General features: G+C 54.0%; 10 protein-coding genes across 10 annotated transcripts; 4 read left to right on the top strand and 6 right to left on the bottom strand.

Annotated features, from left to right (window-relative positions):
* Nucleotides 1-2,179: 2,179 nt before the first annotated feature.
* Nucleotides 2,180-4,075, bottom strand: HMPREF1541_05900 (uncharacterized protein; the record flags this gene model as incomplete). Its single annotated transcript, XM_008720237.1, has 2 exons — nt 2,180-3,936; nt 3,997-4,075. The coding sequence occupies 2 exons, from the start codon at nt 4,073-4,075 to the stop codon at nt 2,180-2,182; spliced, it is 1,836 nt and encodes a 611-aa protein (XP_008718459.1).
* Nucleotides 4,076-6,695: 2,620 nt separating this feature from the next.
* On the top strand, nt 6,696-7,010 carry HMPREF1541_05901 (uncharacterized protein; the record flags this gene model as incomplete). The annotated part of the gene is made up of 1 exon (XM_008720238.1): nt 6,696-7,010. One exon carries the CDS (start codon nt 6,696-6,698, stop codon nt 7,008-7,010), a length of 315 nt encoding a protein of 104 aa, XP_008718460.1.
* A 429-nt stretch (nt 7,011-7,439) lies between these two features.
* On the bottom strand, nt 7,440-10,088 carry HMPREF1541_05902 (uncharacterized protein; the record flags this gene model as incomplete). Its single annotated transcript, XM_008720239.1, has 1 exon — nt 7,440-10,088. The coding sequence occupies one exon, from the start codon at nt 10,086-10,088 to the stop codon at nt 7,440-7,442; it is 2,649 nt and encodes an 882-aa protein (XP_008718461.1).
* Nucleotides 10,089-10,626: 538 nt separating this feature from the next.
* Nucleotides 10,627-11,429, top strand: HMPREF1541_05903 (uncharacterized protein; the record flags this gene model as incomplete). The annotated part of the gene is made up of 3 exons (XM_008720240.1): nt 10,627-10,767; nt 10,824-10,977; nt 11,035-11,429. The coding sequence occupies 3 exons, from the start codon at nt 10,627-10,629 to the stop codon at nt 11,427-11,429; spliced, it is 690 nt and encodes a 229-aa protein (XP_008718462.1).
* A 204-nt stretch (nt 11,430-11,633) lies between these two features.
* HMPREF1541_05904 (uncharacterized protein) lies at nt 11,634-12,143 on the bottom strand (the record flags this gene model as incomplete). Its single annotated transcript, XM_008720241.1, has 1 exon — nt 11,634-12,143. The coding sequence occupies one exon, from the start codon at nt 12,141-12,143 to the stop codon at nt 11,634-11,636; it is 510 nt and encodes a 169-aa protein (XP_008718463.1).
* A 412-nt stretch (nt 12,144-12,555) lies between these two features.
* HMPREF1541_05905 (uncharacterized protein) lies at nt 12,556-13,050 on the bottom strand (the record flags this gene model as incomplete). The annotated part of the gene is made up of 1 exon (XM_008720242.1): nt 12,556-13,050. One exon carries the CDS (start codon nt 13,048-13,050, stop codon nt 12,556-12,558), a length of 495 nt encoding a protein of 164 aa, XP_008718464.1.
* A 287-nt stretch (nt 13,051-13,337) lies between these two features.
* On the bottom strand, nt 13,338-15,854 carry HMPREF1541_05906 (uncharacterized protein; the record flags this gene model as incomplete). Its single annotated transcript, XM_008720243.1, has 1 exon — nt 13,338-15,854. The coding sequence occupies one exon, from the start codon at nt 15,852-15,854 to the stop codon at nt 13,338-13,340; it is 2,517 nt and encodes an 838-aa protein (XP_008718465.1).
* A 581-nt stretch (nt 15,855-16,435) lies between these two features.
* Nucleotides 16,436-18,040, top strand: HMPREF1541_05907 (uncharacterized protein; the record flags this gene model as incomplete). Its single annotated transcript, XM_008720244.1, has 3 exons — nt 16,436-16,570; nt 16,693-17,246; nt 17,296-18,040. The coding sequence occupies 3 exons, from the start codon at nt 16,436-16,438 to the stop codon at nt 18,038-18,040; spliced, it is 1,434 nt and encodes a 477-aa protein (XP_008718466.1).
* A 748-nt stretch (nt 18,041-18,788) lies between these two features.
* HMPREF1541_05908 (uncharacterized protein) lies at nt 18,789-19,409 on the bottom strand (the record flags this gene model as incomplete). The annotated part of the gene is made up of 1 exon (XM_008720245.1): nt 18,789-19,409. One exon carries the CDS (start codon nt 19,407-19,409, stop codon nt 18,789-18,791), a length of 621 nt encoding a protein of 206 aa, XP_008718467.1.
* Nucleotides 19,410-23,562: 4,153 nt separating this feature from the next.
* HMPREF1541_05909 (uncharacterized protein) lies at nt 23,563-24,678 on the top strand (the record flags this gene model as incomplete). The annotated part of the gene is made up of 3 exons (XM_008720246.1): nt 23,563-23,647; nt 23,693-24,550; nt 24,605-24,678. 3 exons carry the CDS (start codon nt 23,563-23,565, stop codon nt 24,676-24,678), a joined length of 1,017 nt encoding a protein of 338 aa, XP_008718468.1.
* Nucleotides 24,679-25,421: the final 743 nt, after the last annotated feature.

Here is a 25,421-nt window from a genome sequence, read left to right on the forward strand (position 1 = left end):
AATGAGATATCTGAGTGTAATGCTTGATGTGTAAGATTCTATAGATCCTCTGAGCTATGATGAGCTATGCTATGCTTGCTTCGCAGTCACCTGACCGACCCTGCCCATAACATACAGTAAGTTGGGCCGATAATGGCACTCCCTGGTGCAGTGTAGGCGAGGCCTACAGACGTGACGTCTAAGAAAGGTAGGGCATCAGTGGGTGGCTTGCGTTGAGCGGACGTGGTTCGCGCCAGCGGTTTGATGGGCAAGATCGGGAAGGATGGGTGCGTCCGGGGTGCCTACTTGGGGATTGTTGGGCTTTGCCGGTGGCATCAAATGGAGGAATATAATTCAGCCAGGCAGGCTGATTCGGAGTCTTCGTTTCTCTGGCTCATCGCCCGAAAGGTGTCCTGTGTGAGCATGGTGTTGGCTAGGCACACATCGTAGCTATATCCATTCCCAAGACTGCGGAGGTCACCAGATATTTTCACCAAGCCATCATTATTTGCTTGGCTGTTAGCTGCCATGGAGAGTGTATTCAGGAGGCCTCTCATGAACATCTTCGGCCGGTTAGGGTTTCCACTAAATATGCTTGGGAGCCCTCCCACGAACATCTGGGTAAGAGCTTCCACAAAATGTACTCGGGAGGCCTCCCACGAATGTCTTCGGCCCGGTTGGCGCTTTCACTAAATGTACTGGGGAGGCATCCCACAACGGCCCTCTCTCAGCTCGGTTAGGGCGTCCACCAACCATACTCAGGAGGCCCCCCATAAATATCTTTGGCCCATCTAGAACCTCCACTAAATATACTCAGGAGGCCTCCCACAACTATCTCCAGCCCGGTCAAAGCCTCTCTAAATGTACTCGAAAGGCCTCCTGATCATTTACTTGGCTATAACTTGCATATAGAGTGTATCCAAGAAGCTTCACATTAACACCTTCAGTCTCAGCCTAGTTAGAGCTTCCACCAACCCAAGAGCATCCACTGTAGCTCACAAGCCTTCTCCTTAATGCTCTTCCTGACCATAACAAAATATACATGTTCGGATTTTCTTCATGCTGCTCCACCCTGAAACTACTTGCACCGTTCGTTCCTCTGGGCAAAGTCTTTCAGGCCATGCACAGTGGTTCCAGGGCGAAAACCCTGGGACAGTGTCACAACATCACCCCTCCCGAAGTCAAAGAGTACCTCAAGAACAATGTCAATGGTCGGGCGGACGACTGTACAGCCCTTGCAGGCATCTTAGCCTGTCTCTCCATGGGCCTCATCTGAGTCGAATTCAATATTTACGCATGAACCGAACGTTATGGGAAGGTACTGTCAGGTGACTGCGAAGCAAGCATAGCATAGCTCATCATAGCTCAGAGGATCTATAGAATCTTACACATCAAGCATTACACTCAGATATCTCATTCCGTCGTGATTCTACGATATTGTACCCTGCTACCTTTCGTCCAACCCCGGGCTAGCGCAGATCTGCTATGGTGCCTACCCTGTCCGACAAAGTACGCAGGCTCATGATCGAGGGTCGATGCTTAAGGCAGGGATGCTGAAGGGGGGCAGGTGCGAGGGAACTCGTTTGGCACTGGAGGGTAGGACTCTGTACTGGTGGCTGTAGGTGATGATAGATGACTCTAATTACGGGAGTCCGATGACATAACGCAAGTTTGATTGAGGAGTGAACAACGGGTGTACCGGACTGGCTGGGAGGGCGCTGTGCAGGTGTAGCTTGTGAGCTATTCAAGAGGGCGGGGGGGTCGATGTCGCTAGTCTTGGGGAGAGGCCAACAGGTACGATGATTTGCGTTTCGATAGACAGAGAAGGCGGGCTTATCGCCGACAAGATCTGGATTACAGGGCTGTGATATGAAAGTGAGAGCGTAATAACGGGTGCCGATGGGGAAACACGAAAAGAAAAAAGCGGGCGCAGAGTCAAACGGAGGACGCGAGATGATTTTTTTTTTGAACGAGGGTAATATTCTGTTGAAAGCATTTGAACCTATGGCTCCTGCGAGACGCCCGAGTCTTCACAAAGACTTTCCCGCGACGGCACAAAGTCTAAGTCATTCCTTTCGTTGCTCCCAGAAAGTACAGGCCCTTTCTTTTCAGGTCATAATACATGTAGAGACTTTCTCATACTTGAGGAGATAAAAAGCAGCACGCTCTTCAAGATCGCTTGCACGCTGTTTGTCTGTATCTAGAAATTGGGGGTGTTGAGAAGGAGACCCATGATGCAGCCACCGATGAGTCCAGCGATGGGAATGGTCATGACCCAAGAGAAGAACAGGAGACCGACTCGCTGCCAGTTGACAGCCTTGAAGGTGCCGTTGCAGAGACCGACGCCAACGGTGGCACCAGTGATGCACATGGAGGTGGAGACGGGGAGCTTGTACTGAGAGAAGATCAGGACAGTGATGGAGGCACCCATCTCCATGGAGGAGCCACGGGAAGGAGAGTGGTAGGTGATCTTGTTGCCCATGACCTTCATGATGTTGTACCCGTAGGTGATGAAACCGATACAGATGGTGGCAGCAGTGACACCAATTTGCCAAAGAGGAACCTCAGCCTTGGCCGCGGTGGCAGTGCTGGTGGACCATGCAGCGTACATAGCAGCCCAGACACCGACAGCATTACCAACATCGTTGGCACCGTGGGCGAACGAAGCAGTGCAGGCGGTGATGATCTGAACGAAGGAGTACAGATGCTCGACCTCGTTGGGATACTTCTTCGCATGTGCGTAGACACGCTTCATGCGGGCGCCCTCGGGAGTGCCCTCAATACCGACCTGAGCGCGGTGGATATCGTAGTAAAGACCATAGGTGAGGGCAATGACGACATATGCAGGCAGGCGGAACATGACAGCCTTGAGGTTGTGTAGTTCGTAGATGGAACCAGCGCCCATCGGGTTACGGTGGACGACACGCATGGCCCAACCAAGAGGGCTGCGGCTCTGGCGGAGCTCAGCATGGTGCTCAGCACGGGCTTTGGCAAGCAACAGCTTATACTGCTGCTGGGGGTTAAGAGGGACGGCAGCCTCCTCGAGCGAGTGGGACTTTTGTTGAGGTTGCTGAACAGGCGCGATACCGTCGGCGGTGGCGTTCTTCTCGTTCAGCTGTTCCTTTTGGATGCTGTCGGTAGACGAGGTGTCGTCAGTGGTGTGGGCAGCACCATGCTTCTGCACAACCTCGTAGTTGCGGACCTTGGCAAAACCGTTCTCAGGAGCGGGACGCTGGAACAGAAGAGGACCTTTCCAGATGTCGTACCACATCATCTCGTTATCAAGCTTGATGACTCGGGCGTGGACGAAAGGAACGAAGAAAATCGCGGACAGGAAAAAGAGGCCGAAACCAACACCGAGAGTGACACTCGCAATGTACCACGCAGGTTTTGAGCTGAGACCCAGTCTGGGGGAGCCCTTGTAGACAACGGAGAGAGTGCAGATGGTACCGGCAATAAGGAAGAAGAATGGCGAGGTCCAGACAGCCCAGGGGACTGGGTTGGAACGCATGTGCACAACCACCTTCACAAGCATGAAAATGATGGCACCGAAGGTGGCGGCAATGACAGGGGCCATGACCAAGCCGGAGAAGATGGCACCGAGACCCTGGCCACCATTCCAGCCCCACTGGACACCTGAAGCACCAACGGTGGCAACACCGACACCAGCAATGGAGGAAACCAGAGAGTATGTGGAGGAAACGTGGGCAGAGTGACGAGTGCACCACATGACCCAAATGGCGGCACCAGCTGATGCGCTGGCGAAGGCGAGGAGCTGGACGGAGGCGTTATCGTTGAAGGCGGAGATGGGAATGATGCCGTTCTTGATGGTGCTAGCTGTGCGTGCACCAACAGCGAGGGCTCCAGTCATCTCGAAGATGCAGCAGAGAATCATAGCCCATCGGTAGGAGATGGAGCGCGACGAGACGCTGGTAGCCCAGGCGTTGGCAACATCGTCTAGGGATCCTGATTAGCATCGCGGCAACAAGTGAAAAAAGGGTTCAGGTTGGTACATACTGGCACCGTTGTTGTAGGCCTCGAGTAGGGCGAAGATTGTGCCAATGGCGAAGATGTGAGTGTACTCGCTAAGAACCATCTTGGCGGTTGGTCAAGCGTCTGATGGGAGTTCTGGGCAGATGCTTTGCGCTCTCAGGGCTGGTCTGGTGGGAAGAAATAGAGCCAACCCATCGTAGAGCTTGGATATATACCCAGCAAACATGCTGTTGAGTGCCACATCGCGCTGCGAGAAAACGAATTTCTTCAACGATGATGTCCGCCGCTGAGGATTGAGTATCGACGCACGTGGGCTCTATGTGAGAATTTGAAGAACCACAGAATAAACGCCCCATCAGTCCAGGCCCGCCGTAAGCTCGCCATGCCAAGTACGCCAGCGCCGCCAAGGACAGGGAAAAGCAACAGGAATGTGCTTGAGTCTTCCTTGGCGTCCGCTTGAAAGCCGCTTAGAGCAGCTTAGATGGTGTCGTTGGTAGCATTGCCAAGAGGGCGGGATCGGCTCAGAGTACCAATGAGGGCATAGTGCTGAAGCCCCTGCAAATTTTTTGCCAGTGAGACTGGTGGGTGGCACCATCTCCGGGTTGGCCATTGGCCGGGGGTTCCGACTCTGATGGTGACCAGGGTCCGTAAAAACTTCCCTTGGCAGAGCAAGCCCGCCCAGTAGTGTCACTGACGGCCATCAGAATCCAATTCTGGAAGGATGAAAGAAGCAAAGATCGAATCTCGGTCAATTCTAAGCGATAGCTGAAGTGATCGACCTCTGCAGGCTGTCCAGTTTAAATGTCGACATTGATGGGTAATCACCTATCAAGCCGCGATATTCGCCCACGCGCAAGGAGTCGTCTCTCCTACCTTTGAGGCCAGATGGATGCTTCAGCATCAATGAGAATTTTTAAATACAATATCATCTGGCACGTATGTATACCCTAACAATCAACGACATTGACCTCGGCCTTGCAAAGAACATGTTCGAGATGGAGCTTTTCAACACACAAAAAAAAGGAAAGCCCCGAAGGGCGAGAACGGCCGAAAGCCGGCGAGGCTGCACTAACACCCCATAGTACGTTTGGTGGCTCGGCAAGGCTGCGCATTCGGTGCTGAGCACGTGGGCAACTTCACAAGTCAGAGGCCTCCGCTCAGTCACTTAGGCGATGGACTCAACTGTATACTACTGGATCGGACTCCACGAGGTGCATCATTCGCTACCGGATCCGCCGCCTCACACAGTGACACTAATCGCGCGCGTCACGAGAGATCGTCTCCTAAGCCCTGCTCCCTCTCGAAGCCGGCTAGCAGGACCCCAAAGCCCAGAAGTACTCCGTCTTCGCTAGGGGTATAGCAAACGAACCACTCGCTGGTCACTTATGCCGTATTCAGCCGTCAGCTTATGGAGCCGAAAAGGGGCAGATCCTCGCAGGGTGGCCACAGCCAGCGTCCTTTACATGCAGCCATCTGGCGACATCCGATTGTGACGAAAGCGTGCTCGCGCTCGCTTGTCCAGAGTCCAATACTCTGACGTTTGTCGGCCTCATCGATCGACAGACACATTGCTGCAGCCGGCACACGTCAGCTGTGTTATGATTCTTGATCGTCTCGATCTGGGTTGCTACTGGAACCTCGCCTCGCTTTCCTTTGCCATAGTGCATCATCTCGCTACACCTTGATCATCCCTTGAAAGATCGACTCTCTGATAGTCGTATCGATCTGACGTATGGCTGATGAGGCTAGGTACATCATCGGACCAGACTTACATCCAGCACCTTCTCTTATCGATCTCGTTGATCGAACCGCCGAAAGAGACATGAAACCCTCTCGCGACCGCCACAAACTACTCTTCATCCTTCCCGATTGCAGACGCTGGGTTCCGTCATCGACGACCAAGGAAAGCGTGCGATCATCATTTGCAATCTGATATGACGTTCACCAGTATGACCATCGAGATTTGTTGACCACGCACAGCCATGCTTGATCTTTCAGTGATAAGATCCAAACAGGCAACACAAATATGTCCTTTGCTCTATCACTGTACACTCTATGAACCCAAGGTCAAACCTACTCTCGGTTATTTGAGACACACATTGGAAAGGTGGGTTAAACAGACTACTCGGACGCAGGAAGGGATCGAAAAAATGAGCTGTATCTCAGCTTTGATATACCCGCCCGCACTCGATAGTGTCCCTGACTAACAACGGCCTGATGGTACGGCCTTCGCAACACCGACTGGCACCGTGACAGCTCCAATTCATGTGTCAACAGCCGCAACAATCATAGACGCAACCCTCCCGTCGATTACCACATGAGCAACCTCGCGAATGCAGTTCCATAACTGCACGTCCTCACACATCCTACCTCTACAGCTCACCCGGTCGATGCAGCCCATATCCTTCGACGTCCGAATGTTAGGAGAGCACTGTCCGATACATTCCCTTGCTAGATGACAAGCTAGCTACAATCGCCCAGCCTTGCCGACCCACTGCCTCGTAACCCCATCTCGCTTACGGCCGTACAACCGTATAGAAGTCGGCTTGCCATCAACTGCTTCAGAGTCACGCAAGTCCCTAGACGGTTGGCAGGGCAGCAACCGTGAGTACAAGTATCGAAGCTTAACAACGATGAGGTCCCTACAGCCTCAAATCTTAGAACGACCTCTACCTCCCAAACCCGGATCTCCCTCCTCCATCACCACAGCTTACAGCACCACCATGTCCTCCCCAACCTACATCACCACAATCTCCTACCCCCGCATCCCCAACTCGCGCTTCGATCGCGACTACTACCTACACAAGCACATGCCGCTCGCCTCCGCAATCTGGGCGCCCCACAACGTCAAGGTCCTCGCCGTCTTCGCCACCGAAGACCCCAACGCACCCTACCAGCTCCAGGCGATCTTGGAGTGGGAGAGCAAGGAGGCGTGGGAGCGGGCGCGGGCGGCCGAGGCGACGCAGAAACTGCTGGAGGATATGCCGAGGTACACGGACGTGGAGGCTGTGTTTGCTGAGGGGACGCGGTTGTTGTAGGGGGATAGTGGGAGTGGGTGACTCTTCTCAGTACCAGGTAGGAATGGGAGCTTGGTTGTTGAGTTGCATGCTGGTTCAAAAGACTTTTATGGTCGTTGTATCGGACCGCGACAGGAGAGCGTCACATCCGACCGTTGGTAGACAGGAGTCTTTTTTTCCCAGTAGGAGAAGTAGAATTTTCGAATCGTGGTTCGCTCTGCTGACCTGAAGGCCACACGGACTTGCTCCTGGGGCCTCCACAGACTCACATCTTACGGACCCACCACCGCTCGGCATCTCATTGTCGTGCAAGATACTAAGGGTGGAGATTGACGTGTATTCTCGCATAACAAGGTACGTAAAGGGCTACCTGCAGTGCTGATTCCTGCAAACGCTGTGCTACCAATGTACTCGAACAAAACACTAAAATCGCGGCAGGAGAAACTTTCCTCATCGACCACCCCCACCAACAAACTGCGGCGGCGTGATGTCCAAGTGCCCATTATTGTGCTCGGGCGGGAAGATCTTATCCCATTCACTCCAGTCAATGTCCGGCATCGCCTCCTCGCCGCCCGAGCTGGAGGGCGTGCCTCCCAACGCGCCCCTCTGCGGTATGGTCTGCGCGAAGAACGACTGCGGTTGAAAGCCGGCTGTTGGAGGTATGGGGAACCCCGCAGTCGCCGGCACTTGCATGTTCGGATTTGCCGGCGACGTCATGGCTTGCATGGGCACCCAGCCGCGTTGGTCGGCGGAGATGAGAGGCGGCCAGTTCGCGGGATCGTTCGTGCTGTTCTCGCTGGGACTGCTGTATTCGAGGCCGGGGACGGACGGGGCGCGGTTGGGCATGGCGTCAAAGGATTGTTGCTGTTGGAGGACGCGAGCTTCGGCGGATGAGGAGCGGCCTTTGGTGAAGAAGCTTGTAGCCATGTTGTTGAAGCTCCAGTCGGTGTTCATGGCGGATTGGTTGATGGCTTCGCTTGGGCTTCGCACGTCTGGGGAGGGATAGGACTGCTGCAGCAGGGGATTGCTGGGTGCGTGCTGCTGCATTTCCTGGTCGGCTTCTGAAGGTTTCGAACACGGTTTGATGTCCCAGATCTCGCGAACCGTGGAAGATCGCATGTTGCCGGGTGCACGCATCCGTCTGATGTCCCGATACACGGCGCCACGATCCCTAACGGCCGCGATTATTGACCTGCCTTTCTGTGTTCTTGAAAGGGAAAGGTCGGGCTCGAATACAAAATCCGCCACTTTCCAGATGCGGTCGGCTTCCTTTCTGTGGGGGTATTGGTATACCTCGAACATCAGCAGGAATGCGGCGTGCCACTGGTGATGAGCCATGTTGTACCATTTCCATCTCGAGAGTTCTGGATCCTTCTCTAGCTCGACACCGCCTTCTAGTTGGGCTATGCCTGTGGTCAATACCACCTGACGAAGCCTATCCGGTAGGCTTTTGGTCATGTGATTGAGATACCGATGTAGCACCATGATGTGCATACGGTTCAGGAGAATCTGGAGCACGATGGACGCATATCTTTGGACTGGAACCGACCTGTCCAACATGGCCTCATACTTTGCCATCATGGCTTTCCTGAATGATTCGATTTTGCCGAGCACATGGGTAAGTGATACAGTCTTCTTCTCCAGTCGGATGCGGTCGTACCATATGATGCGCTGCATTTCGTTGCACTCAAATCGTAACCTCGAAAGAGTCATGTCGGTGAAACGCGTATTCGTCTCCTCTATTTTGCCAGACATCAGATCGGCATCGTCAATGTTGAGCGGAAATCTGGTGTCAAAGTCCTCTCGTTTGACACAAGGTCTCGGGCCGTGCGATTCGCCTGTCCTGAAGTCGAGGTATAGGAGCTGAAACCATAGAATTCGCCTGGTATGACACTCTACTGGCGGGAAACTGTAGACGTCTTTCGGGTCACGGTGCAGTCCCATACATTCTCCAAGCCTGATAGCCGTGCCCACCAATACCGAGTGGGCTCGTGAAATTTGGTCTCGACACATTGGGATCAGGTAGATTACCAGCGCCTGTAGTGTCTCCATTTTGGTCGTTCGCAGGAATTGTGCTTTGCTCAGGCTGACTTCTGCGCCTTTCTGAAAGTTGGCCTGCACCATCTTCTTGGGTCGTCCGAAGATTGCCGTCACATCTGTTTCAGGCATGCTAGCAACAGCCGAAAACATGACTGCCAACACGACGGCTTGCCCTGATGCTTGTGGCTCGTAACCAGCAAGAACTGTTGTCCAGAAGTTATCGTATAGGAACTGGAAAGACGGCGAATGCAGAACACGACACACCAGATGGACATTCTCGTAGTACTTGGAGACTAGACCATCAGCGACGTCTTTGGTAGGGAGGAAATCAATCAGGCTATGTCGACCACCAACGTCACCGAAGACAAAACCTGACCCCGGATTGGCGAATGTTGGGCCGGGTTCGAGGAAGTCGTGAGAGTTGTCGGCAAGTGGTGGGATGCCGCCGAATTGCCTTTCCTCATCCGTTCTTCGATCATATTGTGGATTGGCTAAAGCCAGAGTGAGCTCTTCGCTGAATTTTGGACGAACGAAGCCTCCGAGTCGCTCGCCCATACGCATCTTGCCTATGCGCACCCCAAGGTCAAGCACATCGTCATCGGCATCATCCTCGTAAGACGCATCGACAACCGCTAGAGGCGTTGGCTCAATCCCCTTTTCATACTCGGCCGGCGGAGTATCGCTTCCACTGTCGCCATCTTCGCCAGGGAGGTCTATCGAAGATTTGCGCTCCTTCTTGATTCGGCCGGGGCCGTGGCTCCGCTTGGCGACGTCTTCTTCGAGGACACGCTCCAAAGAGCCCATCTTCTCTTTGATTTCATTGAGCCTTTGCTGAGACACAGAATCCAGCGCGGGGGCGAGGAACGTGCACTCTCTCGAGAACTTGTTGCAGTTGGTGCATGGATTCTGCTTATCGCACTTCAACTTCCGTCGTCTGCACTCGAGACACGATGTAATCATACGATTACGTCGGCGAACTTTGGCCTGGGTTGCATGCTTTGGCTTCGAGTCCGGTTCAGCCGACTCCGACCGGGCTGATTGATTCTGTTCATCCGTCATGCTAGCGTCAAGAGTGTCCGCCACTGGTTTGAGAGGACAACGGCCAGTGCGGGGAGCGCGCTTGAAGACCGCCAGATGAAGCTCTGTTGGCTCGACCGTGACCGCACGAGCACCAAGGAGTAGGAACGAGAAAGTGGTGACAGGAGATCTGCATCAGCAAGGCAAATACGGCTTTCTGTCATCAGGCCAGGCAACCCTTTGTCGACGGCGAGTAGCGAGCTTGGTGACAGCGTCCCGGGGCTTGGCGACGCAAGCTGACTAAAGCGGAGCTGACGCGCATCATTGTGGGTATTGATTGGATGAGACTGGCCGACCGCAGCGTGCCCCGCCCTTACCTCGTTCTTTGGAGTCTGAATGCAGCCCCTCCATTGGCATCGCAAGATGCCTTATTGCCGGTCGATCGCGGGCGTAATCCTTGCCCGCTTTATTCTCGAGCAAGTATAAATTAACGTTGCCTCGGCATATCAAGAGACGTATATCTGACAAGTTTCATCTCCTCCAAGTATCCAAGCCATTCACCCCGCAGTACTTCGCAGCCATGGTTGAATGCACCGAGATAGTATTTCTTGTCCTCCGGGATGGGCTCAACCCCGAAGAAAAAGGCTCGCGAGCAGCAGAGATCGTGAAGAAAGCGGGTGCCACATTGGCGGAGCAAAAAGGCTTCCTCCGCAGCTATTGGGTATCCCACCACAAGGCCTGTTATCAGACGTCTCCAGAACTGACGCATCCGACCAGGGTCTTCGAGTCGAGGATCCCAAATCATTTGTGTTGACCATCGACTGGACCGACGTGCAAGAACACAAGGACTTCATCAACTCTGAAGCTTACAAGCCGTTTGTCGCGCTGTTGGCCGAGCTCTTTGACTTCAACATTGCACCCCCCTTCTTCTGTAATCACTACACGCCTTCCACATCACCACCATCAGCTGTTCGCTAACCAAACCCAGACCACGTCAACTTCACATCCGATTCCGTCCCCGCCCGCGAGGCCCCCGTGACCGAGTTCGCCACCTTTGGCATCTCCGCCTCGAGCTCCCAGGCCGACAAGTCCAAGCTCGAGGACAACACGCTGAGGCTCGCGCAGTTCGTCAATGCCAACGACAAATCCAAAGGCTCGGCTATCGGCTGGACGATCGAGGAGATCGAGGGCCCGAAAGGTGCGACGAACCCGCTGCAGGTGTTGATTGGCTGGGACAGCGTCGAGGATCATATGAAGGCGAGGGAGAACCCGGAGTTTGGCCCGTTGATCGGACCGATTCGAGAGAGTATCCTGCCGCCAAAGGATGGCGTTCAGGGCCTCGCGGTGTTTCACTCCAAGTTGCATGGAAAGGATTTTCTGTAGATAGATATAGAGGGTCGAGAAGGCGGATAGTCTGTTACAATACTGCATTCGACAGCTAAAAGGCATAATTGTCTCAATCCTCTGGCTCCTCGGCATAGTGTCTCGCACACCATGCTCTAGGCGGCGGAGCTCAAGCATGCCACGCTATCATCAAACTCTTGCACGTGAACATCTGCTTCTCTCGCTTCCCTCACGCCTCACCCTTCAAATACCGAAGCACCCCAGAAACCCCTGGCCCGGCCACCTCCCCGGCGTCTTCCTCGGTGGCCTCACATACCCTCCTGCGCCCGCTCCCGCTCCCGCACCAATCCAATCCCCCCTCAGACTATAGCCACCCTGGCCCTCCACCGCCAGCACCCCCGGCACATATCCTGTCGCCCCATACCCCGCGCAACCCTCCGTAACCGTTCGCCCGCCCCAGAATCCATTTCCATACGGACCCCACAGACCCGCTCGGCCCGCCCGCTCTCCGGCCATGCCCTTGCCCAGGTACATCCGCATCTTGTCGCCGTTGTAGTTGCCGTGCAGGTCGCAGTCTGGGCAGGTGCGCGGTGCCGCAGGGTACCACTGTGTGCTGCCGAGGAGGGTGGTGGGCCGCGTGAAGCGGTGACCGGGCGGCGCGGAGGCGAAGGTCAGGTTGGGCGCGCAGGGCACGGCGAGGACGACCCAACGGTGGGGACAGGTGTGAGAGGCGTAGGGGAGGAGGTGGCACATTTTTGGTGGGGTGGGTGTGCGGCTGCGGTCGTGGTCCAAGTCGGAGTTTGAAGTTGGGCTTGGATGCTTTTGAGATTTCGGACTCAGTAGGGTGGTGAGGTTGTTCGCGGGTGGAAATGCGCTTGGTGGGAGGTGTGTTCGTGAGATGCGGGTTGGGCCTGTGCAAGTCGTGTGGTGAGTCTGCTGGTCCCTGAAAGTCGAGCTCTTCCCACGATGTCTCTCGAGTTAGGCAATGGCCATCTTCGTTTGTCGAGGTGCAGGATACTCCGCGGCGAAAGGTCTGGAACTCCGTGGTTGCTCAGCAGCATGACTCGGCACTGCGGTGAATGTGCAAGCACGATCCTCTATTGCAGCTGCACGCTTCACCATCAATGTCCAGCATGGCCAATCGACAGACCCCTCAATAACTTCTTCACCTCTTCTTCTCCTTTCCATCAAGATGAACCACATCACCATCGTGCTCCGTCTCGCCCTCCTCCGCACCAGCAATATTCCTTTTCTGAATAGCATTGTACAACTCCCACACCTGCCCAATCTGCTGATCACTCATCTTCTCCAAAAGGCCCTCCATGGCCCACTCCTCCGACCCCTTCATCCAATCTGTCCCGTCACCACCCTCCTGCTCTCCATGCGCGCTCTTGCGGTCCAGCATCTCGCCGTATGTTTGCCACTGCTGCAGAAACCCGACAATGTGCAGCGGGTTCTCAATGCCCTTGTGCCGTCGGAACTCCGCTTTGACGTATATGTCGCCGAAGATGCGCTCTTCGGGGTTGAGCTTCTTGCGGTGCAGCCGGAGGAGGCGGCGGTATAGTGGGATCGGGGGGAGAAGGTTCATGGGCGGAGGCCGCTTGAGGGGCAGGGTGGATGTTGTGTGGGATGCGAGCAGACGAGCGGAGCGGGAGAACATGACGGCCCGCGATGAGTGTCCGATGCTAAAGTGGTGGTCGGTGAAGAATGTACTGTGGTATTTCTTTTTACGAGATTTGGAGCTGCAGTCGGCGTCATGATCGGAGAAAGCTCACAACAAGGGCTCCGCCGTAGATCTTGGGGCTTGAACGGGAACTACCAATGACCGAGATACGCTATAGAGTGCAAAATCCAGCGACCGTAATATCTTTGTTTGAACTATCTAGATACTGACCACTACCGCGTCCTGTTTGCTTTTTCCAAAGCCGTTCCCATCATATCCCACGCTCAAAGACGGCCATGACGCGCACGAAAGATGCTAACTTTGTCGTCGTAGAACAGAATCTCTCTCAATTTGAACGCCATTTTCCCGGCCCTGTCCTGAGACTCGTCTTCTGTCTCTTCGCCTTGACTGATTTCAACATCGAAGTCGTTATCGTCATCGATCTCCTCGACGGTTTCATCATTGTCGTCACTGTCCAACTCATGGTCCGCGTTGACAACAGTAAGCGGATGAGGACCAGCACTTCGTTGGGCAGCATTGTATTCGAGCACCTCGAAGCACTGCCGCTGAATCCCCAGGTAGCAAATCTCAAGGTCTGGCCGCAGAGAAACGATGTCAAGCACCTGGAGCGCTGCTTCACGACTGTCGAACGTGCCGTGTACATGATCCGCGATGTGGTTGATATGTAGCGACCGAAGACTACTCAGTTGGGGTAGTCTCTGAAGAAAATAGTGCCAGTCCTTGTAGTCAATGGACATACAAAGCTCGCGGAGGCGCATTTTCCCACTTGTGATATAGCCTAGAAGCTCCCGATTGAGAACCCATCTCCGCCAACTCGCGGGACCTGGTTCTTCATCTTTGCGAGATCCGCTGTCGATAAGTAGTTTTCGTAGACTACCTCGGTGGCGCCGGATGGCTCCTCGGTAGATTGCATCGATGCTCACGCTAGACTTGTACGTTGTGTTCTCTTGAAGGAAAAGCCATTCGAGGCTGTCTGGGGCAAGAGCATTCTTGATGAATTGGATTAATGATGGCGAGACAGTATCGGTGTGAATCTTCTTGATGTTGAGGCGGTATTCCTCGGCGGGAATCGATTCCTTTGACAGTGGTGTGAGATTTCTTGGAGAGAAGATACTGCTTAGTCCGCCTGAAACCGCCCGCGACGTCGATGAAGGAGTGCGCGTGCGGTTGGGTGGCGTAAACTTCCTTCGAAGCTCCTTCCAGAGGGATTCATGGTTTCTACATCCGAGAAGTGTGATCGATTTTAGGTGAGTCCAGTCAATGCCTCGGGACAAAGACGGAACGGAGAGATAAATGCGCTCCAACTCAAGAGTGTCGAGCTGCATTCTCCGGGAGACAGTTGGGTGGACATCGGCAGCGAGAGTTGTTCCGAACGCTGGCGGCTGCTGATCTGCATTTCTTCTCTGCTTTGAAATATACAAGGAGGGAGTCTCGGTCAGCGACAAGTCCGCAAGACTATGATCTGACATGAGTCGACTTAGCTGTCCGATCTCATTGTTCTCATGCTCTTCGCTGGCAGATTTGATATTCGTTGGCACGGGAGTCTCGGTGATATCGACCATGGGTTTCGACAAACCAAGGGTGTTGATGGATGTCGAGCTCTCAGCTCGCGAAGGTTGTGTGGGATCGCAGAACCTGTGAACCAGTATGCCCATTATTCCTCCCTGCTGCTGCGAATTGCCGTCAAGAGGAATGAGAGGGGCGGGAATTATACTGCGGTCTTCTAGTGGCATAGTCCAAGCATCATATTGAGCATGATCAGCCAGACCGATTCGCAGCTCTCGAAGCTTGTGCAGCGAGTTTTCAACGAGAACTGCCATCTCTTCCACATATGGCTTTTCGTCGATATCAAGAACCGTAAGGCTCTTTAGAGGTGGAAGTATGGAGAATGTCGGAAATTCGACCCTCGGATATGGAGGAATCTGGAACAACGCATTTGCCGTGCCGTAGAGGATAGCCGGGATGTTCGTAGTTGCGCCAGCTACACCTTGACCTGTTGGGGGTGGTGAAGCCAGTGGGCTTCCTTCAGTAGCATTTTCATGCCATCTCACCCACACTTTTTCCAGTCGACAATTATTGCCATCATCTCGATTGCCTAGGGACGCGAGAGCCAACCATACATCCCGCAGCACTCCAGTTGGCATGTCCCAGATGAATGCTTCGAGATTACGCATCCGCCCCACGGCCAGTGCCACCAGTGTACCCAACATCTTGCCACCTTCTTTTGTGATCAAATATTCGCTCACCCAGTCGGCCGGACCATTACCAAGGCTGAACTTCTTGGTGTATTGGGCAAAATGATTGCCTCTTCGAATGTTCTTAGGACCGCCTCCGTTCTGCCTTGCTCTTGGAGGTCTTTGCTGATATGGAGCTTCACCGAACACATCTGAGGCCATGACCAAGGTTGCAAGTCCGTAGGTAAGCGCATCAACACCAACGCGACTCTCAATATGGGTATTGGCTTCAGGCCACACGATGTCGAACCGGGAGTAGATGTGGGGGATGACAAGATCGTGCAGGGTTGAATGTGTCAGCGCAAGGGCTGTAAGATCATTGGTATGGGTCACTTCGCGTAGTATGGCCTGGAGAATATCTTCGTTGAGGTCAAGCAATTGGAGGGGTCTTTTCCGGTCGACATCTGCGGTTGTATAGTCCTGCTGCTTCATATGTTGCGCCATGACTTCTGCTGGCATTGTCGCCCTCGAACTTCCAACATTTGGTGCGAAGGGATCTCCCAGTCGATCATCGGTGCTCGTCCCGGTCATTATGGCTTGTGTCATGGTTGCGAACCGTCTGAGACAACGAACGGGTTGCTGCGCGGTTGGAGTCGAATGCACTTAGTGGCTCAGAGCAATTGCCCCGAGCCGTCACTTGTCAGGCTACCTGCTCATCAGCATGTGAGCCCTATGAAGCGCAGTGTAGTAGATGCCACAAGCAGCCAGTCGGGCACGCTGCTTGTGAAGAGGGCTGGAGTGAGTGGCTGGTGGATCACAGCCGCTCGTTTCTGTGACGACCACCCGGAAGCTAGGGTTAGGGCGGCGATCGCGGGGCACACTAGCCGGAGTGCCTTAGTCACGGTTTAGCGCGACGCGTTTGCCTTGTGGGTCCTGAAGGAAGGCGCCTGCCTGCTGCAAAAGTTGCCTTAGGTGATTTCTTGCCAACACCAACGTTTACTCCTGTCTTGTTGTCCTCAAGTACCCGCGCTGAACTAGCTTTGGTGTATCGCGCATCATTGAGGCGTGTAAACTGTGTTCCACAAACAAAAACTAGGCGGTAACCAAAGAAGATACCCGAAACTGCCCCTCATCTGGTTCCTCGATTTCCGGGCGCTTGCCCGCCCCTGACCTCGATGGCTACCAATATGGATCGGCTGCCGACTGAGGTCATCTTCGAAGTATGCCAAAACCTCGACTTCTTTGATGACATTGCCGCATTCCGTCTGCAGGGTCGACGCTACGCCGATGTAGGTGCAGAGTCACTTGTCTCCCGAGTTCGAGTAAGTCATCATTCTCTGCTTCCAAAAGGCCTTGTCCGGCATGGGCTCACAGAGGTCTCAAAATTCGGCCAACCGCAATGACCCCGTTCACATTCTGCTTCACTTTGTTCTAACAACTGTAGTTCTTCACCGAAAAAAACTCTCTCCTTCGACTCGATAACTTTGCCAAGCATCCAATCCTCCGCAATCGCGTCAAGACTGTCGTCTACGAAGGTAGTCTGCTTGCCTCCCGTTGCTTCCATGCCTACCGCGATCACTTCAAACAGGATCACCATGGCGCTGAGCTCGCTCCTAAGCCAGCACAGAATGCAAGTGAGAGAGCTAAACGATTCTACCGGCGCAGCATGGAGAAATGGGAAGTCGACATTCAGCAAAAGTACGATGAGTACAAGGCTGCCTACGACACGCAGCAAGATCTGCTTCACTCCGACACCTTCAAGGATATGTTTGATTCCCTCCACGACTTCCCAAAGCTTGAAGCTGTCGAGATGACCACTGCATCTCGCTGTGGTCATAATCTCTCTTGGCGATACGGCGAGACATACGCGCTCAATTGCACCATGCCGTTGGAAATGTGCTCGTTCAACTCTATCGGCCAGCTCAGCGCCCTGATCGTGCCTAAAGGGATTCCATTGCTCAATCTAAAGTCGCTTCAAGTTCATGCGCTAAGTCCCAAGTAAGTCCTAATCTGCTACCGCTCCTACCGATTTTACTAACGTTAAAAGATTCTTTGCAGACGAAGTACTCATGCCTGCAATCACCACCGTGTTCACGACTCTGCGCAAGATCCACATTGTCTTTCGACTTGAGAGTGAGGATCGAGAAAGCATCGAGGAGGGTCCCAAGGAGGCGTATTCAATCCTGACCAAAGGTACCTTCCGCACTGCACTCAATGCGGCTGAAGGTCTTGAGAGTCTTCATATCAACTTCGACGACCTGGGTTATTGGGGACCAGTCGCCAGTATTCGGGATCTGCTAGGCGACAGTACTTGGAAATACCTACGAAAGCTCGACCTCGACAGCCTCTCTGGTGATGCAAAGGACTTCATGCAGACTTTCGAGCGCCAGCCGGCTTTGAAATCTTTGACCCTGACATTCATCTACCTGGAAGATATCCTCTGGCCCCAAATGCTTGTCAAAATGAAGAAATTGTCACTGACGGAATTCATCGCTCGAGGTCTGCTTGAGGACGGCGACGGTATCCATGCTACTACACACATCGACGCTGAAGCCTATGCCTCAGATAAGATCCAGATCAGCATGTGCGAAATGTTGGATGACTTTGTCACATGCGGCATGGGTGATGACTTTGACTTCAATCCTTTGGAGGACGTTGACTGGGAAGACCCCGATGAGCTGTTCGACAAATACGGAGCGCCTGGCGAGTATTCTGATATGGACATATCTGATCTCAGCGACGAATGCGGCTCCTCAATGTCCGATTTCGACAGCGACATGGAAATTGATTGAACGAAATGTACCATCATGACGGCGACAAGGCGGTACGACTTATGGGGATGTATGTGTGGCACCCTAATGACGAAACTCCCACAGCAGACAGGGTTGTGACACGAACGTCCTTTCAAGGCCATTGCACATACGATAGACAGTGATGACAGCTTCTTACTTCTTGTACAGGTGTTTTTGGTGGTGCGAACAGAGTGATGGTACTGGGCATATGGCACCGTTGACGACTATCCGGTGTTTGGAGGGGAGAGGGATGGATTTTGGCCTCTCCGCCTCATACTGAGCTTTCTTCCGGTGCCCACATGCGGGGCATGGGAATCAGAGCTGTGACTGATCGCATGAGTCGAATGCATAGCGCTAGATCACAGCAATGAAGGCCACCACAAAAGTGATAATGCAAAAGAACCACAATTAAATGTATATGATTCTGTTTGGGGTATCTCGGATGTGTGGTGTCTCAGTTCAAGTTCCTCATCAACGTTATCTGGGCATGTCAGTCGGGCAAAGTTCCTTCGTCTTGTTCCGTTGGTGTCTCTCTTCTTCAATGCGTCGGAGTCGCGGGTTTCTCTCTCGCCTACACCAACCCAGCGGCTTTCTGCACGTCGAGACAGCTAGCGTACACGAAACATGGGGGTTTCGCGTTTTCATATCTGCGCCACACCAGTCCACCGAGCAGTATGTGCGTATGCTACACGTATGCATTCCGCACCCGTTGTCGGCCTCATGACAGTCCATGATATCTCACGCCCTCTCATTTCGTCTCCTGGTCGCTCACCTTCTCCCACTCGCTGTCGGTGCTGACGTAATCGGAGCTATCGCCCAGACTGCGTCGCCGCTGACCGAGGTCCTGTGATCCATCCAGGCCAGGATTGGGTGTAGGCGGTTTGGGCTGTAGAAGTGTGCTTGATGGTGTTGGGTCTGCGGCAGCTGGTGCCGTGGGTGGCGGTACAGGCGCGGCACCAGGTTGGGGCGGTGGAGGCTTCCGACGTTGCGCGCCTGGGCCTGCAATGTCCGCGCCTGTGGTGGTAGTTGTGGGGATCGCGTCAGCCTCGGTTTCCGTGTCGCTGCCCGTAGGATCCGGACTGATCTGACGGGCGGTGGTTTTTGGGTCTTTTTCGGTAGAAGATGGGGATTTGGAGGAGTCTTCGGCGGCTTTCGCGGCCTGCACTTCGCGGGCAAACCAGTTGATGCTGTACCACAGGCCTGCGCATAGGACGGAGAGGATGGCGAAATGGATGGAAGAGGTGAAGACGAGGAGGGCTAGGAGGAGGAGCTGTAGCGCTCCAAAGGTCGCATTGGTTGCGAGGACGAGAGTGGGCGTCGGGCCCGGGGTAAAGATTGACTCCCAGAGGTCGACAATGAAGGAGGACATATTGGATCGCTTCGTCAAACGAGTATTGTAGGTGCGCTAAGGCAATATTGGGTATTTCAAGGAGGTCAAGAGCGGCATGCGACAGTCAGGCAAGCAGGAATGCGATGGTTGTGTAGGTAACGTATGCGGGGCAGCTTGTCGGTGTTGGAGGGGTTCGCTTGCTGCTTTGTTTGGTACAAGTGAGAACAAGCAAGCTATAGATAATGTTACCGACACGCAACTAACCGTGAGATGTCAATTGGAGAGCGACAGCAGTGCAGAGACGTGTCATGTTGCGGATGGAAGGTCGGACATCGGGCGTTGATGCCTTCAGTGGTCAGGCTGAGGCCTGGCGCGACTGCGGGCCGTGCAGACTGCCTCTTTCGTCATCAGACACGTCCCCGTGGTGCAGCGCTCATCACATTGCTCTCGACAATATCGTCTCCATCGTCCTGTGAACTCGTGTATTGATCAAAAGATTTGCTGCTCGCCATTGAAAGATGGTTGTACCTGTACTGCACGAGGCAGCCGCGTTACACCTGCAGCGGTTCGGTCCCCACGGCCGCGGCTGACCCGCTTCACCCACTTCTCTGTCACCACTGCATCCCGCGGACGGGACTGGAGGGACCGTATAAGTCGACCTAACCGCGGACCGTAGGCTTCGAACCGCCTGGGCTGCCTGTAGGCCTCGGGGAGCGTCGCTAGAGTCCTCCAGGCCTTTACGGCTGTACTACCACGCATAGCAGCTATTCCACTGCGACATTAACTGTTTACGGTGGTGTCTTAGCCGCACTCGTGCTTAACCCTGTTCAGTGGGTTCAACTCATAGCGATTCGCGGACCAAAATGCATCACTCTCAGCTGATGAGCCCCTGTCAAGACATCGGTCGAACAATATCGCATGTTGCTACAGCCCTAGGAGGTCAATGTCGGTACCGACACTAGGCGCATCCTTGTTCAGAAACCTGAAAAGCACGAGCTGACATCTGTTCCGTACAGATTGTCATGCCAGAGGGAGGCGGCAGAGATCAGGTTGGCTCAGACAACGTTCTGGGCCTATTGGACACCTGTTGATCAACCGCTCTCATGGTGCTGATTGCCTGCCGTACGCACCTCCGGGGACCTTCCACATTAGCACGATGTCCTCCCGGCGGCTTGCCATGCAGGAGTGGAGGGCATTCTTCCTATGAACCAACCCCAAGCAGCGGTACTGCCCAAACAGCCGCGGCAGCGTGGAACCTACGGCGCAGTCCTTGACCACGTCTGAAGTTTACAAATAGGATCTGCTTCACCGTTGAGCTTGTTCATACGCACAAACGTCTGTGCGCCACGCCTTCGGAAACTTTGGATGCTGATTGCCCAGCGGGTCGGTCAAAAGGCGAGACTTTGACCACTGAGATACCGCAGGTCTCTATCGTGGAGCTAGAAGGATTCTGAAGTGCCCTGATCAATTCCGAACCGTTGTTGAACCCGTCACCCTCCAAAGCCTCTTCACTGCGATCGACATCAAGCCGTCCCCCAGAGGCAACGCTTCACCCCTTCCCTCTGCTCCTGCGATGAGATCATTGTACGCGCGGTGTCTTTGCTCATGCAAGAGGGAATGCCCGCGCTGGCTTTCGTTGGTAGAGGGAACCGTATTCATTTCTAGGGCGCGACCTGTCAGTGAAAGGAACCTGGGGGCCAAATCAGCAAAGCTGGGGCAATCCTTCCACTTCGCGAAAAGCTGCCGCTGCTGGAAGGCTGGTTTGATGGCTGAAGTCCAAGTTACCTGATCTGTGAGAGGAGCAGTCACTTGCTCTGCCAGTGGCGCATGTTTGCTACCGCTAACAATTTTAGGCAGAGGATCAGGCTCGTGGCCCCAACTTTTGACAATTTAACTTGGACTTTCCGGTCCCGGAATCTGTCTGATCCGGGGACAGTTCTGTTGCCTATGGGACTAATATCGCAGCTGTGGCTGGGTGTGTTGCAGAGGTTGCCTTACCTGATATCTCACCGTCACCGCTCGCGGCCAATGGGGCAAAATCTTGCAATTTACTGCAATGTCTGGCCGAGTCAAAGGAACAATAAGCACATCAGGCCTTATACTAGCACTCGCTGCAAGCCACCAACCCAGCCACAGGTGGCTTCGGTCTTGCGCAAACGCCTTGCGTAAGACTGTGGCAGCCTTGAGTGTGAACGGTGAAATTGCGGCTGTGCGATGCGGCTGAGCCACCTGTGGCTAGTGTAGCTACAGATTCCAGTACTAGGAGGCATCGTTTTGCTCTCTGCCAGCCCCAATAGCCCTTGTCTGAGCATCCTTCTACAGTACGGCATCTGTCTACCAACTCCCTACTACCGAATGCCGTATAGCTGTTTTGACAAACCCGAACCAGCGTCTGTCGAAACCCAATTATCAGGCCTCTTCGTCAAGAAGCGCTGACGTTATCATACATCTTGCCGCAGTACGGATAAGGTTGCTGGTCCTGCAGTCCCTGTAACGAATGGCACCAAGCTACAACCTTGATCGAAAAGGCGAATGTCGTGATTGTCCAGGCGTAACTTCACTCATACCTAGCATGGACTCACCGCAAGATATCTACAAGATTCTCCTGCAAGCGCGGCGCCTTGGTACAGTACGCAGACTGCGATCTGACCAATGATGTCCAGTGCCCCGGATGCCAGTAGTTGAACCCACCCGCAACGATGATGCTAGACCTGAACACTATCCGGAAGTGTAACAATACCGATGTGTTGGACGTTACCTTGCTCGTATCGATAAAAGGGCCACAACGTCACTGTCGGCATGCGGCAATTACCGCCACAAGCCTACCATGTTTCTGGGACTGCGTGTCTGACAGGTCTCATGTCCCGCGTCTATACCACGCGAATTGCCAAATTCGCCAGCTCGTACATGCTGCCCGCATATCAAGCACCTTCCAGTACTAGTCGAGCTCGATTCATAAGGCTGAAAGTCTGGGTTTCAATCCGTGAACATCCCGCTTACCCTGCATCCCCGGGCCTGCGATCCCTCAACCCTATCGACCACCATACGAAACAACGCCCGCGTGCATTGCTGCAGTTCGACCTCCGAGATTGCTCCAGACTCGGATCAGGATAACACCTGAGTTCTCCGAGGATCGATTCGTCCAAGATGTCTTCGGGCGCCGGCCGAGTAGACTTCTGTTTCCGGCTAGTTGATCACTGCTTACCAGCGGCTAGTATCAAATGCGACAATCGGTGCCTGTGGGCATGTATGCATGCCTTACCGGTCAAGACTTTGACTCCCCATCCAAAGATCCCCACTACCAGATGTAGGCTTTGGGCTCTAGCTCCCGTCAGGCAATGACAGCATACTTTCAGACCCATACCGTCCTACCCACTGCTCACCTAGCGCAGAACTGTCTTTTGGCCCCAAGGATCAATAAACACTATGGCCAGAGTAGGGCTGTCAGGAGTCCTCGACCCACTCCTCTGGTTGACCCCGTTGCACATACGCAATGCGGCAGTCTGATTTAAATACTTGCTTGTTTCGACACTCCTGATCTGCCTAGATACAAAAGCCCTCACACCGGTTTTAGTCTGTTCATCGATCATTCGCCTCCTACATCTTGTCGACCTAGTATATCACGGGCTCGTAGCCGAGCTACGTCAACGCCTCCAGCCCACCGGGAATCCCGCAACACTACCATCCCGAAGCACCACAACGAACCCGTCACGAACATTCAGTACAATAGCGCAAGCCTGCGACTACTGGCAATCCAGCCCATCTGCACTCGAGGGCTTGCCCATGCAAGTCCGTCCTCAACCCTAGCCAAAATAGAGTCACGCAGAGGTTCAGCAGCCAATTCCTCGGCGCGATCATCCTCACAAGCCCCGCGGTTCGATCTCGCGCGTGACCGTACCCAAGCCAATATCGCATCGCAGCCGGCTGCGTCTCTAGCATCTACAGAATCTGATATCGGCGTCACATCGTCACTGGACAGGGGGCGGCCCCGTTTGAACGCCGAAGAGCCCTCGTTCAGCTCTACGTCGGGCATCCCGACCAGCAGGGGTCGGTATTCTCGACAGCAGTACGCAGCGAACCAAGCGGCGCTGCAGGCGCTCACGCAAAACCGGCGACTTGGCCAAGATTCGACTCAGCAAGCGTAAGTCAGTTCGCGCCATGCAGCCTTCGCGGATCGCTAATGGAATGCAGAATGGCGACGCAGGTGCTTCCATCCCAGGATCCTTTTGTTCCACGCGGGTCACCATTTGGAATTGGGATGTATCCAGGATTCGAGGGTATGCTCTACCCGTCTAGCATGAGATTGTTGTTAACGCATATAGGATTCGAAGGCGTCAACCAGCCCACGTTTCAAGGCTTCCAGCCGGAGCCGCATACTCAGAATCCATACATGATGGCTTCGGCCATCAGAACGTCCGAGGACTCGTTCCGCCGTGCGCCGTCACTGTCGCCTAATCAGATGCGAATTCCTGTACGGAGAGATCGGACTCCCATTCAGCACAGTAGACGCAGCGTTCCGCGCGAGCGAGCCCGCAGTCACAGTCGAACAGAAATGTTGTTATCTTACGCGTCTGAGCAGATGCAGACTCAGCAGCCTCAAGTTGCTTCTCAGGCATCTGTGACAGTCGTGCCGTCCCAATCGGCCCCCACAACACCTCAGATATTCCCAATGCCAGCATCTTACTCTGCACCAGCGCCGCCGATAGCGGCAGCACCGTATGATACAAGTGGAGGCTATTTTCCAACACTGATAGGCCAACCTAATGCGGACGAAATGCCGGAGTTGGATTTTCGATCCGGTCCTCACTTCCAAGAATACTATTCAATATCGCGATCTGCCTCAGGTTCGGTTGGGATGCCTGGCATGAATCCTCAAAACGTCTACCTAAACCGGGAAGAACAGCCAAACCCTTCCACTTTGCTTCCTTCAATACCGACGACAATAGCTTCGTTTCCCCCAGTCCAGAACGCACTCGAATCTTCCACCGATGAAGTTGAGATTATGTCCCCCAGACCCAAACCGCAGTGTTGGGATCACGGCTGTAATGGCCGACAATTCAGTACCTTTTCGAATCTGCTACGTCACCAGAGAGAGAAGAGCGGGAGTGCTATGAAGGCCATGTGCCCGTACTGCGGAATTGAGTTCACCCGAACAACAGCGCGGAATGGTCATATGTACGGTATGTTTCACTACGATTCTCTCTTTTTCTTGTCCTGCGCTGACTATGGATTAGGTGGCAAATGCAAGGGCCGGTCAGACAGGGCGTCTTCGGAGCCCTCGCGGAGTGACGGAGAACAGGAAGCATAGATCTGCGAGAAGCATGGATACAGCGAATTTATCCTAGTTCGCATTAGTTGGAGTCGACCTCATCGCGGGTGATCGCGACGATGAGAGATGATGCTATGAATGTTCTACTACCAAGACGAGAGATGCCCCGGGGTCCGGGTATGACATGGCTTTCTCTTCCTGAGTCTCCATTGCGAGAGAGGTTGTGAGGAATATAAAAATCCATCGATACGGTCAGTCGGCCGTGTGGACCGCACTTGGCCGCCTGACAGGTGGCATTTTGTGCCCCGGAGTTGTAGAAGAGTCTCTTGCCTGTTGACCTCCACCTGAAATCGGTAACTCAACAACCATCACTCGGACAGATCCACTAGAGCCCAACAGGGTGCGCGGCTGCAGATAATATGGTTTCGACCCCGGGATGGTTAGAGCCAAGGAAGACTGTGCCTCCGCTCGGTCACTCAGTCTTCGGCGTGACTATTGGGCAGAAGCCGGATCCGATTAGAAGACCAAGTATTTGGAAAAGACCTCAGAAATCCCATTGACGGCTATTTGTGTCATTGAACATCGCTGGAGAGCGTCCCAGACACGTGTGCCGGCTCGGCACCTGGCCGTCAGCCACGCCCCAATGGACCTAGCCGAACAATGTTGTGTCAGGAATCCCGCCATTTTTGCCTTGCTGGTACACTATGGTCTGACATCTACCTCTTTGGGGCTAAGAACTCATTTATGCCTTTGAACTGTTATCCCACCGTCAGCATCGAATT

Source organism: Cyphellophora europaea (genome assembly GCF_000365145.1).
Source record: "Cyphellophora europaea CBS 101466 unplaced genomic scaffold supercont1.5, whole genome shotgun sequence".
In the NCBI taxonomy this organism is placed as follows: Eukaryota; Fungi; Ascomycota; class Eurotiomycetes; order Chaetothyriales; family Cyphellophoraceae; genus Cyphellophora; species Cyphellophora europaea.